Here is a 14,296-nt window from a genome sequence, read left to right as displayed (position 1 = left end):
GCATAAAATTGTGCCGTATTAAGCTCATACACCATATTTGCATGGGTAAAACTGGAAATTGACCCAACCCTATCACACAACACATCTTCAGGTTGAGTTTTGTTAGTAGAGCAAGGGGCCAATTCTGCACAAATGTCAGGAAATGCATATTTACCTAGAGTTGTCATCGTGTTTTACAGTTGTGTTGGATACTCCCTTGTTTATAGTTAACGGGTGAGCCAAGATGGTCTGAATGGTGCATTCATGTTGTTTTGTGCTTTTTCATGAAAAAATCTATTATCTATCTAACCCACACATAGCTGTCATACCTGAATGGAAAATGGGACATCTTACATAGAATGCTAAAACTTGATAAACATTGACATACAGTGTATGTCAGAAAATAAAAGGCATGATATTTAGGTAAGGCCAGATTAAATTAGAGCCATTAAAGATAATTTGTGCAATAATCTAAACAAGTCAAATCCAGCAAGGTCTTTTTGCAATTCATAAGCTGAACTGCTGGACCTATGCATTAACATTTAGTAGCAAGTATACATAGATACTGATGAAATTAAGGTTTAAAAGAGGCACGATTAAACCTGAATATGCTGTATGGTGAAGTTATTTCTGAAGAATTAATAATAGCATACTCATATTTTTATTTCAGATTTACAGATGTGTAACTGTTTTGAGGGTGTAGTTTCTTTAGGATCTGTATTGAACTATCAGTTACTTAAATTATATTTAATTCATTTAAATTCAGTTGTATTCAAATATATTTGTTTTTAAAATAAGATACCTTTCACAAACCTTATGCAAAGCTTTATGTATGAAGTCAGATTGCTTGTGGACCCACAAAATGGCCAGTGTAAACTAAAATGTATGCAAGAAAAAATACACTAAAGGACACTAGGTTCCTTCATCCATTTAACATTTCAGTCATTCCTGTTATACATGGAGCTGTTTTGGCATGACAATTATCCTCCCATCAAAACAAAAGTGCCTATTATCTAAAGCCTTACTATGAGCAGTGCGTATGACTGACAGGCTATGTGATGGCTATTAAACAGCATTCTCAAAACTCCTTGTCTCTTCTCATGAATGTTCAGTTCCTGCCTGTTGTGATATTTCAACAAAACAACATTTTCCATGTTAAAAGCCAAGTTACTTGCATGCAAAAATCTTACATGCAGGCCTATCAACCGGCCTTTACGCAGAAAAGCAGTAACTTGTTTATATTGGTTGGGCTGCGAAATTCAGTTTAATTAAATAGATAGCCTAGATAAGGCAACAGGGCTGATATAAAGACTAATTTATGTGTTTTTAAAAATAATTTTTTATTAAATCACAAAAAGGAAAAAACCTCTAGTGTTCTGGAAATAGAAAATACCTGTGATTATTGGTAATGAATTAAGGGACGGCTAACAGCGTGGTAGTCTTAGCCTCCGACCCTGTTGGAAGTCTGGCTTGCGAGACTGGTTAATGTTTACATTACCAGCCTTTATTGATACTGGTATGAAAATGTCAGCCATGCTCAACACGAGCCGACCTTAACTTACTAATATTAGTAAGGGTCACGCTAATTAAATAGTTAAATAAGCAATGAAATAAATATCTTATTTCATTTTCAATGTTTATTTTTTTCACATACATTTTGGCTGCACTGTGCTTTGGTTGATAAAATGGGGATAAGACCAGCTGTAACGTATATACTTATTGGTGCAAGATGGCCGTAAATGCAACTAGGTGAACTGGGGCCACTGCATTGGTGCATCACAGTTTGTTTTATCACAGTTTTATTAAGTCTGCTCTGTGCTGGTTCATGGTGGTAGTGCACTGCAGTGGCCCATGCCAGAGACAGACTGACTGAACCCTGATGTTTCTGTTTACAGGAGCAGCCTATTGCCAGTTCATGGACATGCTGTTTCCTGGCTGCATCAGTCTGAAGAAGGTGAAGTTTCAGGCCAAACTGGAGCATGAGTACATTCACAACTTCAAGCTGCTGCAGGCTTCCTTCAAGAGGATGAATGTGGACAAGGTTAGTGGATGAGTTCCCAAATACGCAATACAGTTTCGCAATTGTGCCTCAGCACATATATTCCAGCCTATTGGGCACAGAACATGGTGTTTAGCTAAAATACAGCAGATACAGTATTAATGAAAATACAACAAGCAGGGCACTGAGTGGATTTTACAGTAAGCCACTGTAACACAGTGCTTATATTATTCCTTCAAAATGAGTATGTTGGAGAACCGGACCCCAAAAGCTCAGAATTTGGTACTTTAGGAAGAAATGTAATGGAAAGGTGGAGGTGCTGTTGATGATAACATTGTCCAGATGAATCCAGTTTTTATTTTGACAGTAATTGTATCTCCAAATCTTTGCTCTGGGGGGAAATTGAACGGTGTGACTATGGGGTGATACTATGTTACTGCTTCCCTCAGATTATCCCTGTGGAGAAGCTGGTCAAAGGCCGCTTTCAGGATAACCTAGATTTCATCCAGTGGTTCAAGAAGTTTTTTGATGCCAACTACGATGGCAAGGAGTACAATCCAATTCAGGCCAGACAGGGCCAAGATGCCATTCCTCCCCCAGACCCTGGTGAACAGATCTTCAATCTCCCTAAGAAGTCCCACCACGCAGCAAGCTCCCCTACAGCAGGTAGGTTGTCACTGTGCTAGAGGGTTAGGTCATCCTTTCTCCTCATGCTAGCTGTTTCATTCATACATTTCCAATGGGATTTCTCAATCTAGCCATTTAATCATTCCCAGTTGAACTGGGTGAGCAATCCCTCCCTCCCCACCTCAGCTGATGTGCAGTGACTGCTCTGCTGCAAAATGGCTATGCAACACCTAGGTGAGTTCCACACATTAATGGTGGTTGAGGTTCACCATAAAGAAAAGTGCTATATAAATGCAATACAGTTACCATAATCGTTACTACATCAAAGAGCCATTTCCTTGGAGTGAATTTTGTGACTGGCACAATCTTGATCTATTTAAGAACTTCACATTGTAGATATATGTGCATATAGAGATGTGTGTATTAATGTAGTAATATAATTTCCCTTAATAATACCTGTCAGGAGAGCAGTATGGAGGGAACTGGCTATATTTCACTGTTGTCATGGGTCCCCTTGATTGGCTGATTCAGTGTAAATTCAGTGCACTTCGAACTGAGTTTTAAAAAAAAAAAGCGTTGGCCAAATAAGGGAATGATGTTACGGGCTAAAAGTGAGAACTGGCTCAGCGACAGCTTGAGTTGTTGAAAATGAGATTGTCCCACATTTCTATGCTGGTATTTTGAACAAACAAAGGTTCTTTATTATTGAAGCACTGTTTTGTCACCTTTTTTCCCCCTTCTTTTCAAAAATGTGATGCTCAGTCATATTTGTAAGTCTATTCTATAACTACATGTAGTTTGGGAGGGAGCAGAAAAGCGTTGAGGGGCTGAGGCCAGACTTGTAGGGGGGTCCAGGGGTGTCCTTCCCTGGGGAAAATTATCTTATAAAATGGACCACTTTCATGCATTTTTTCCTTTAATGTGAGGATCTGCATACCAACAAACTTTAAAGCTTTCTACACACTTAATTGACAATGTCATCATTCATTGGGAAGTCTTACTTGTAAATGAGCCACAAAACATGCTGCAAAGGTGCGATTATGAAAAAGCAAGAAAACGCAGCTAGCAATTCAGAATGGGGGGGGGGGGGGGTGCAGATTTGATTATGTCAAATAATGGAAATGTAAACATTTGTCATGCTACGCCCACACCACACTGAGATCAAGAAGTTTTTTAAAGGCGTTTTATTATACACTGACCGATTTATTGATATAGTCAGATTTGAAAACCACAGGGAGTTAAGCAAATTGGCTTAATGATTGGCTGGTGATTTATGCCACAAAAGGGATAATGAACAAGGTATGTTTGGTAGAATAAAAAGTAAATAAGTAAGGTTAAAATATTACAGTACCTACATGCATTTGACACATTTGCCTTTAAAAAGGAAGTAAATTAAAATAAATGTTCTTGCTCTAATTAAATTCCTTCTCTGTTTTCCTGTGGGCATAGCTAATGGTTCTTAAACGGGTCAGCTGCAGATGGGCTTTGCGAAGTCTTCAAACAGGAGAAAAGTTTAACACTTAGAAATTCGTAAGGGAAATCATCCGCCTTGAAAATACATGGAGATGTTACAGTTTGCATAACACTCCTGCCAGAAACCTGCAAAGCTGTCTTCAGTTCAGCACTTAGATGCATACTACAGGCTTCAGGGAAGTAAAGGGCTCCAGAGACTAGTAAATGGCTTACAGCCCACTGACATCACTGAAAAACTATGTGTGAGAGCAGGGTCATTTCCTCTGCAGAAGAATGAGGGCGAGCCTCTGTCCAAAAAATTGAATTATCTGCATAATGTGGAGACTGACAGTAGGGCTGGCAAGATACATTCTCCATGTTCACTGTAGAAATGAACACAGAGGTGCAAATTATATGTGTGCGTGCTTGGCTTGTTGCTAAGAGGCCACAGTTACAGAGGCTTCAGTTTTACAATGGAAGTGTGTAGCACCCACATAAATGACACCAACAAAATTGCTCAAATTAGAACTCTATGAATGGCTGAAAATATGGTGGCTAAAATAACAGGCCACTATTTGGGGCAAAAAGTCACTTTCTAATGCAGTGGGCTACATTTGCAAATCTTTAGTAACTGAGATCTCCAGGATCAACTCCCCATACTTGATGTTTGAAAAAAAAAAAAAAAAAAAAGCTCTAAACTGCAAGTCCATTCAAACTGTCAACACTTACAAATGTTAACAGATGTCCCAATATTAGTGTGATTCATTGTTTTATTAAAATAAGTCATTTTACATCATAAAGATATTGATGTCAAAGAAATTGAAGACATCTGAAAAAAGATGTTTCGATATGGTTGACTTTCTGTACAAATGGTGCTGTTTGGATGTTTCACTTGTTCAGATATTGTATGTAATGCGTGTAAACTTCAGTAATTTTACTTTGCAAAACATTATTTTTACGTTTTATGTCAGTCTCTTGGAATTTGAGTGTGTGGCTATATCAATACAGCTTTGTGATGGTTATTCACAATACTACTGTAATTACACCTGGGTTATTTTCTAAAATTAAAACTTCTCTTTTAAAAAATTGTCATTGAAAAATCCGGTAAATTATATTTAGAAAGCAAACACTTGAGATGAATTAAAGTACAGAGGTCATTTCTTTTAACAACCTCTGTTGGAACTCAACACTGTCAGTTTGTCATTTCAGAGGTCTGTTACAGCACCACCATGTGGCCAGTTGGCACCATGGCTTACATTCCTTACTTAAACAAAAGGTGGCTTTCAGGTTTTGTGCTTGGTCCTCTGGTCCTCATAATAATAATAATAATAATAGTAATGAATTGCATTTATATGGTACTTTTCATCTGGTGGTTCTGAAAGTACTTGATTTGAACAAGTTAACTCACCTCAGTCTCAAAGCATTTGCAGCACCCACCGGGGGTTTTTAATAACCACAGAGAGCCAGGATGACTTGGTTTACTGCAGGGGTGGGCAAGGAGGTTCCATATCAGTTTCTGGATTTCATGTCAGCTTCAGCTCTTAATTATTCAAATAGACCCATCATTTACATGATCTGACATTTTAGCTAAACGTCTTAAGCCCATGAATCAAAGCACCTCACTATTATTTATTTTCCTATATCAGATATTGTGATGCAGCCTAATCTACGAGTAAATCGGTGTTAGTGTTTAGAGCTAATTGAGGCAGGGTAACGACACATTAGAGATGACTTGTGCTCCATGCGCAGTGTTAAACGGAGTGATGGTGTTGATATAGTAATTATGTTGTTTTACTGAATACTAATGGACTACATACGTTGTGCCATGTCCAGGAGCAACCAAGTCAAGTTCAGCCACTAAACCCTCAACACCTTCATCAAGACCCTCGTCAGCTAAAAAGATCCCCACACCCACAGCCCCTGCCAAAGGAGAGAAGGAACTGGAGGCACAGGTCACACAACTCAATGATCAGGTAATGCCTCCTGGATAGCAGATTAATGACCAGCTAATGCATTGAAGAAAGCATCTTAATGAGCAGGTAATGTCCATGATAACATCGTAATGAGCAGGTAATGTCCATGATATCATTGTAATGAGCAGGAAATGTCTATGATGACAGCTTAACGAGCAGGCAATGTCCATTATAACATCATAATGAGCAGGTAATGTCCATGATAACATCGTAATGAGCAGGTAATGTCCATGATAACATCGTAATGAGCAGGTAGTGTCCATGATAACATCGTAATGAGCAGGTAATGTCCATGATAACATCGTAATGAGCAGGTAGTGTCCATGATAACATCGTAATGAGCAGGTAGTGTCCATGATAACATCGTAATGAGCAGGTAATGTCTATGATGACAGCTTAATGAGCAGGTAATGTCCATGATAACATCGTAATGAGCAGGTAATGTCCATGATAACATCGTAATGAGTAGGTAATGTCTATGATGACAGCTTAACACGCAGGTAATGTCAGTGACAGCAGCTTAACAAGCAGGTAATGTCAGTGACAACAGCTTAACAAGCACAGTTATCTTGAATAATAAATCTTAACGAGCATATATTGTGTCTGTGATAACAGCTTAACAAGCAGGTAATGTCTGTGATGACAGCTTAACCTCTTAAGGCACAAGCCAAATTTTGCCAATCCTTGCCCATTTAGGGGGTACCCTATTTAAAGCTTTATAACTCCAGACGTGAACACCACAGAGACTTGAAAAATGGCTTAAATGAAGCAAGACATTTGTACAATTTACAATACTAACACAAATTAGTTTATATTCATAATTTTGGAAGAAATAAAGTGCCACAAATGCAATTGTTTTGACAAAAAATCCAAAATAAATTTGCACTTTTTAAGTTCGCAATGAAATACTGCGAGATTGAATATATGCAGGAGGTTAAACTATACATGTGCTAGGTCAAAAACCTCTTGACCACAAGTTCATAAAATCTAAGGGTGGATATGTAGAACTACTATAGATGTGTGAAGCAAAAACTAAGCAGTGTACCCAGCATCTCCAAATCTATCCAAAATGTCTAAATTATGCATTGCTGTAAATCATAACATATCCATGTATTTCACTACAAATCAACTGTTTTGACTCAAGAAAATCACTGTTGCATAATTTTCAAATGGGAATTACAAGCTTTCAGTCAGTACAGTGGTCTAAAATAGCTAGGTGTCCAGAAACATATCCAAAATCTCTCCAAAATTGAATAAAATGTTTTTTGTCCATTATAAAGCATATAAATGAGCCCCTTATGAGGGTTTAAGATGAAACATTGCTATCAGATTAAAAAAATAATGCAAAAACATTGTCACACAATGCGGTACAGTACCTAAATGTGTAATAATTAACTCGTGTGTATTTCTATACTCTGTACTCTCGTATGTTTTATTGTATGGGGATGAGACAACATGAAAACAATTTTCACCCGTCCACCACGTTTTGGCAATGTTCCAGCTCTGACGTCATCACGTTGCACGCTTCACAAAAACTATTACACTTCCGTCTAACGCTTACATTACAGTGTGAAATATTTACATTATATAACACCACTAACCTATTTAAAAATACTCAATTTCAAAAAGAACGTATATAACCGAAATATTTTGAACGATAATACTTACATAGCAATGGTGAAATCTCCTCTATGTTCAGTAGATAGAGACAGAGAGACAGTATCAATTATATTGTTCTATTCGCTTCTGTTTTGCTCCAGAAAACGATGTCAGCTAGGTCTATCAGCAAACATATGGCTTAGCTATGTTCAGAAGTCCTCAATAATAATAGTATTTTCCAAGAAATTACGAAATATCCTTGAACATGTTTCGTTAGGTGCATCGTATTTGTCTGCTAACAGAGTGTGATTGCGTAAGTGAATGCTATGCTAAGAATATTTTCTGTTACGCTGACCTATAAAACGCTATTCCGAAAGCAGAATTAGACATGTTATACATCGTTAGAAAGCTTATACTCTCGCCTACCGAATAAATGAATTGTAAATCTAGTCAGACTGTACTAAAAAGGGCGACGACGCCGTAAACAACAGGTGTGGTGTTACGCACAGCTATTTTGGAAGATACCCAGGCGTCACAGATGCGCCTATATTTCCCAAACGGATTGTCCAAGACAATATATGACCACGCAGTCTCAAAAGGGACATCTCTACACGTAAAACCAACAGTAAGGTTTTATATTTATTCAATATTTAGTCCCAGATATTGACTGTAGAATGACATGGTATCATTTTTAAAAACTTTTTCTCGTTTATTTCGTTATTCAGTGAGCAGCGTTTTCACTTCTGTATAGGCATATCTTAGGGCTATTGTCGGGTTTATCTTGTTGCTATGACGGAATACGATTTTTTAGTGGTGAAAGAATATTTTTATGAATGCCAAGATAGACAATATTGTCCATTATGTCAAGGGTGGGGGGTGTTTTTTAGATGAGACTGCAGGGAGGGGGTGTGTGTTAAATGAACGACGGGAGCGACAATGGTGGGGCTGCGAAACTCCGTTTTCGGCATAGTTGTCATGTATCGTCTACTAATGAAACTGAAACAACGCGTTTCTGTTTTCATCTCACACTTTGGTTGCAGTAGCACCGAATGTTTGAGTTTAGTAATTTATGCACGCGGGCGTGCCCACCACTAGGGGCTGTGCGCTAAGAGGTTAAGGAGCAAATTGGACTGGGAGTTTGGCACTTCTCGGGGTTTCTTACAGAAATAACCCCAATGACCACAGAATATCTGCCCTCAATGTAACTGCACTCACTGTTTCAGCCAGGCTCCACCTACTACACAATTCTAAAAAAAATGAATCCTGGGGTGGGTGGAGTAGGTGTGTCCATCTCATTTGCATAAAGTATTCTATATGGTTGTTATTTCTACAGCGTTAGCTTATGAAATTCTGATCAAACTGTCATACAAGGTGTTGCAGATGAAATATGAACCTAGATTCAGCAATTACATGGTCTATTTCTCACCTCAGATGTTTTCAGTATCATATTTTAGTGGACTGTTTAGGTGGAATATAAGAGTTAATGAACAGGCTGCCATGTTTTCTTGGGATTTAAATACATTGGGCCGAAACCAATATAGCCAATCAGCTGCCGGCAGTGTTCTGTGCCGTATTAAAAAATAAACAAATTTGTGGGCAGCAACAATTTTCCGGCTGAATATTTGATTGACATCCACCTGACATCTATCTGTCTGTGAATTAACTGAAAATCACATCCCTAATATAATATACCAAAATCAAAAGGACTGTAGAAAGTGGGTCTTGTTTTTCTGCTCTTGGGAACAGAATTAATTTTTTTTTTTGTGTTGGGATTTAGTGTATGTGCGTCACATTAACCACACATTAACCTTATTGTTCATTTTGTTTTTGGCAGGTGAACACATTAAAACTTGCATTAGAAGGTGTGGAAAAGGAAAGGGACTTCTACTTCGGGAAGCTGAGAGAGATTGAGCTGCTGTGTCAGGAACAGGGTCAGGACAGTGCCCAGTTTGTGCAGCAGCTAATGGAAGTGCTTTATTCCACGGAAGAGCAGGTAAGTCAGAGCGGACTTGAAAGAGCGAAGTGCTTGTCCAGATTCCTCACTGAACGTGAGCTTCATCTTTCTCTTTCTCATCATACCACAGATCTACCTGTAACAGTGCTCCTCATTCTCCATATATAAGAGCTGTGGTTTATTTGATACTGCTGTGTAGAGGAAAGGATATGGGACTGTATATGGGAAGTGTATTGATAAAAGGCGTATCCACGTTAATTAATTCCTGGAGGCAAGGCCCTTACATTAAGGTTAAGAAAATAAAAATATTTCAACATTCTTTATGATGAGAGCAGGACATTTGGCTTGCTAACTGTGCATTTCTACTTGTCTGGAGAGTATCCAGTCTCGAACCTCCCAGGGTTCTCTTCTCCTTGTAGTTCATGCATTAACAACAACAGTGCTTCCAAGTATCAGGGAGAAATTGACCTTTTATTCAGAGGTTTAAAATGAAGAGCCCAACCAACAGAAGCGACATCTCATTCTAGGAACTAGACTAGATAAAGCAGAGCTTTCATGTTTTTGTTCATTCAAGTATCTTAGCTCTGTGTTTCTTCAGGTTTCTGTGTTTATTCAAGTAATAGTGGGCCGCTGGAAGCTGCATGATATAGCATCCATTAAAAAAGTTTAAAAATCAGCCATATGGGCCCTTGACCTCCTTGACATCCTCTGCTAATCATGATGTGCATTAACTGTGTGGCTGAAGCTATGACACAGAGCACTTGTTGTGCTGCTGGCGCCAACTTACTATGTGACTATGTCTGACAGGTGTAGCATACAGCCATACACTGGCCCAGATCATCTGGCATTAATGTACTGCATAGGCAGCTGTTGAGTCTGTCCATGTTACCATGTGTTACAATGTTATTGCCATCCCAATCAATGGGCCAAAAAGTGTGTCTGTATTTAAAAGTGTGTTGTACTGGGTATATCAAAAAATGTGATTATAGGACTTTATATATATGTGCCTAGCTCTAGGGGTGGGCGGTACACCAGTATTAACATGAATACTGGTATGACACAGCCATAATATGGATTTTTTGGTGTTTTGCAAAATTATGTTATGGTACTTTTGTGGTAGCATGTTTACCTTAAGCACAGGACCGAAGCCTAGGAATTAGTGCTTTGTGTAACTCAATGTGCAGGCGAACGAGAAATGTTCCAATTCCAACTAGCGCTAGGTAGCTAGCATAATCAAATGTTAGCTAGCTGACTGGTCCCAACAATAAAACCAACAAGGAAACTCAGCTGTAATGTTAATTTAAAATGGATTATAATAGTTGTTAGTTATCTAATACATACACCTAGCAAGCTAACAGCAATTCCAAACATTATATGCATTCATTTTAACCAAATAACAAACCATTTGAAGCACAGCATCCAGACAGCTAGCCCTAGAAAAATACATTAAGTCAGCAATCCCACAAATTTGTTGTGCTGTAGCTGTCTAGTATTAGATAACTTTGCAAACAAATGTTATAGCTATCCAGTGTCAATTATAGTAAACGTTAAATTATACCATTTATCCACATCATATTATTTTAAGTTGTTGGTTCACGTCTGAACCGACTGCTACTGCCACCACATGTAAGCTTGTCTGGCCAAGAAATCCTTTTTTACATCCCCACCACAAGTTCTTCGTCTCAGTAAGGTTTCAGTGCTGGTGATTTTCTGTATATAAAGAGAAACTGATTTGTCCTTGTGATTATAATAATAATAACAATAATGTAATAAATTTTGTTTATATAGCACCTTTCAAGCATAGAGAAATAAGTGAAAAAGCACAGCAAATCAGTCATTACAGAAGGCAGTTTTGTGTAAAAAAGAAAAGTTTTTTAAAAACAGAGACTGTAGCACAGACCTAATATTGCATGGAGGGCTGTTCCAGGGCATAGGGGCCATTGCAGCAAAGGCTCGATCAGCTCTTGATTTTAATCTAGACTTTGGTAGAACCAAAGCCCAAGACTGGCAGACCTGTGAGGCCTCTGAGGACAATAGGGAGTTAAAAGTTCACTAATATGATTGAGCACCAAACCATGTAAGGCCTTGTATTCATTAATGAAACTTAAAAATTGATTCTAAAAGCAGCAGGAAACCAGTGCTGTGAAGTCTATGTTTGGGTGGTGTGGGGAAAAATGCTTACTCATAATCAATAGTCTAGCAGCAGAATTCTGTCCAGTTTGCAGCTGAGCTACAGTGCAATGGTGGAGAAATATAAACAAAGCATTGCAATAGATGAGACTATTTAAAAGCATGTTTATTTTTTCAGTGGTGCTATTAGACAAAAAAGCTCATTTCAAAATAGCTAAACATACCCGTGTGTAGTTTAGATTGCCATCAAAGATTACACCTAAATTAATCAAATACTTCTAGATAATCTGAAAATATTAACCAAACAGTCAATATATTTTCATCCTCAAAGATGAAAGATTACCTTCATGTAAGGGGTGGGGGAGCTCAGGCCCACCCAGGGGTCACACCCGAGTGTTTATGCCAGCCCATCTTGCTGCAATAGTTGTGCAGCTTTTCTTTCTGCAAGTGATCGCTTTCTGAGCTGCAGTCTCAGCTGTTGCACTCTCACCCAGTCAATGCCAAGCAGCCATTTTTTATGCTATAAAGCATCAGCTCCAAATGCATTGCATCAGTTAGAGACAGTCATGGTTATAAAGAGACCACTGCCATTGATGTTTCACCAGGAGGGAGCAGGTGACCCAGGGGACGACCCCGAGCAGCAGGCCCAAGAGGAGGAAGCCCAGCCGCAGGAGGAGTACTGAGCGCTGGGGCCGCTGGAGCGGCGCCGAGCGCCGCCATCACACCCCGCCCGTTGTTTCCGTGGGAACTGTTTTTCAGCTTTTTATTTTTTCATGATCTATTTTCTTTGTCCTGAGGACTGAGCACATACGCACCCCCCCTTCTATGCCCCCCACTGTTCAGCATTGCTGTGTTTTTGTGACAGTTGAAGTGCTGCACCCCACTATAACCATTTCGACACCTAAGCATACTGCTCTGGCCACCGCCGACTGATCCCAGGACAGTAAGGGCAAAGCACTCCGGTGTGGAGAAGATTCATTCAGAGCTCAGGTATGAGATGTGGTATTTAGGTCAGTTAGTTTGTATTAGTGTGAACACTACCTGCTTCTTTCCCATCAATAACTGTGTACTTTGAAGTTTTAATTTTTCCTTATTGGATTCGACATATCAGCTCTATTCATTGTGATAAAATGCAATAAGCATAGCCCTGAAGTTTTTTTATTTTTATTTTTTTAAGGCCTCCCACGTTACTTCCATCACAACAATTTAACTTATACTATACTTTAAGTAAAAAAGGATGTTTAAAGTATAATGCTTACAGAATGTTGTGAACGAAGTGCATTTGATTAGGTTGTTTCCACATGAAGGGAGAAATGCTGCAGTGTTTATGAATCAGGAATTCAACTTAGGTTGTAAGTAAAACCCTTTCATTTTTTGACTGTCATTGAAAATTCCAAGGAATTGAAAAATTGATGAATTCATGTGTAAGATATATGCTTATATTTAATTTTAAACCACAGGTATAGAGGAAGTTGTTACCGGTCCATTCACTGGGAATTTGACGCAGTACAGTATTCCAGTACATTGTATTACTACTTTCCTTGATTATGCATTTACTATTACTAAACTCAATAGCTCACCGTAATGCTTTTGTCATATATTATGTGTAAAATGAAAAGGAATGTAAACAAATGTACTGTTTATAGTTATAAATAGCAAAAAGAAAAAAATATTGGGGATTCCTTAGACGTCTTACTGTCTTACTCGTCATGCGCTCCCCACAATTTGTTGCATGTTAGCATTGGTAATTTTTTTGTCCTCGATTATTATGTGAATAACTTGACCTGCTTTTATCTTTTTACATATTTAATAAAAACTATGTTAAGTGAGCTGTGTTTTGTACGTTTAACCTGCCATTTCAAAGCTGAGGAGATTTGGGTGGATTTGCTATAATAAAAACCTACACCTTTGAAGAATGAAAGTAGCAGCTCTATGTGTTGTGTTCTCTCTCCCCTTACATGCGGTCTTACTTCAGGCTTGGCTTTGCCTCGGTTCTGTCTTGCCTCTGGTTCTGGTCTTTGTTTAATTTACTCATGTATTATTTTGAATTTTATAACTTTTGTTCTGTGTTTTGTTTCATGATTAATATATTTATTATTGGCTCACATTTGCCTGGATGTGTCAATAACCAAGAGTTTTAATGCAGAAGAGGAAACCCAGGGTCATTTTCCTTGGAAAATAATTTGCACTTTGTCATGATGTTTATAGGATTGTATTTTACTTTATTTTTTGCTTAGTTAGTTAGTTTGATATAAGAGCATGTTATGAAATTTCTTAAAACTATTTTATCTGCACTTAAATATTCACTGTTTCTGGTCTTAAAAAATGATTCTTATGAGTAATGTACATACAGTACAGCTCAAATGATAAACATACAGCTAAATAAAGTGTTATCGGAGGCAAATCTTTAACATAAATCAGGGTACTCAAAAGTGACAAATTGATTACTTCAATGTATCTAACCGCAACGTTATTAGAAGTATTTTATTTGTACAAAATGTAAAACTTGCTATATACTGCAGCAAAAATGTAGGTCCACCATTTCTGGGTCAGGGAAAATGAGTCTTAAATTCACACCTCGCT

General features: G+C 38.2%; 1 protein-coding gene across 3 annotated transcripts in view; it reads left to right on the top strand.

Moving 5' to 3' along the window:
* Nucleotides 1-13,637, top strand: part of mapre2 (microtubule-associated protein, RP/EB family, member 2) — a 39,333-nt gene extending 25,696 nt beyond the window's left edge. For all 3 annotated transcript variants that reach the window (XM_035429208.1, XM_035429206.1, XM_035429207.1), the window contains 5 exons: nt 1,875-2,020; nt 2,428-2,644; nt 5,891-6,030; nt 9,464-9,622; nt 12,319-13,637. In XM_035429208.1, coding sequence (XP_035285099.1) covers nt 1,875-2,020; nt 2,428-2,644; nt 5,891-6,030; nt 9,464-9,622; nt 12,319-12,396 — 740 coding nt within the window. In that variant the 3' untranslated portion in view covers nt 12,397-13,637. The remainder of the gene's footprint in view (nt 1-1,874; nt 2,021-2,427; nt 2,645-5,890; nt 6,031-9,463; nt 9,623-12,318) is intronic.
* The last annotated feature ends 659 nt before the right edge of the window (nt 13,638-14,296 follow it).

This window comes from Anguilla anguilla, chromosome 8 (genome assembly GCF_013347855.1).
Source record: "Anguilla anguilla isolate fAngAng1 chromosome 8, fAngAng1.pri, whole genome shotgun sequence".
In the NCBI taxonomy this organism is placed as follows: Eukaryota; Metazoa; Chordata; class Actinopteri; order Anguilliformes; family Anguillidae; genus Anguilla; species Anguilla anguilla.
This window is presented reverse-complemented; position numbering and strand designations above follow the sequence as displayed.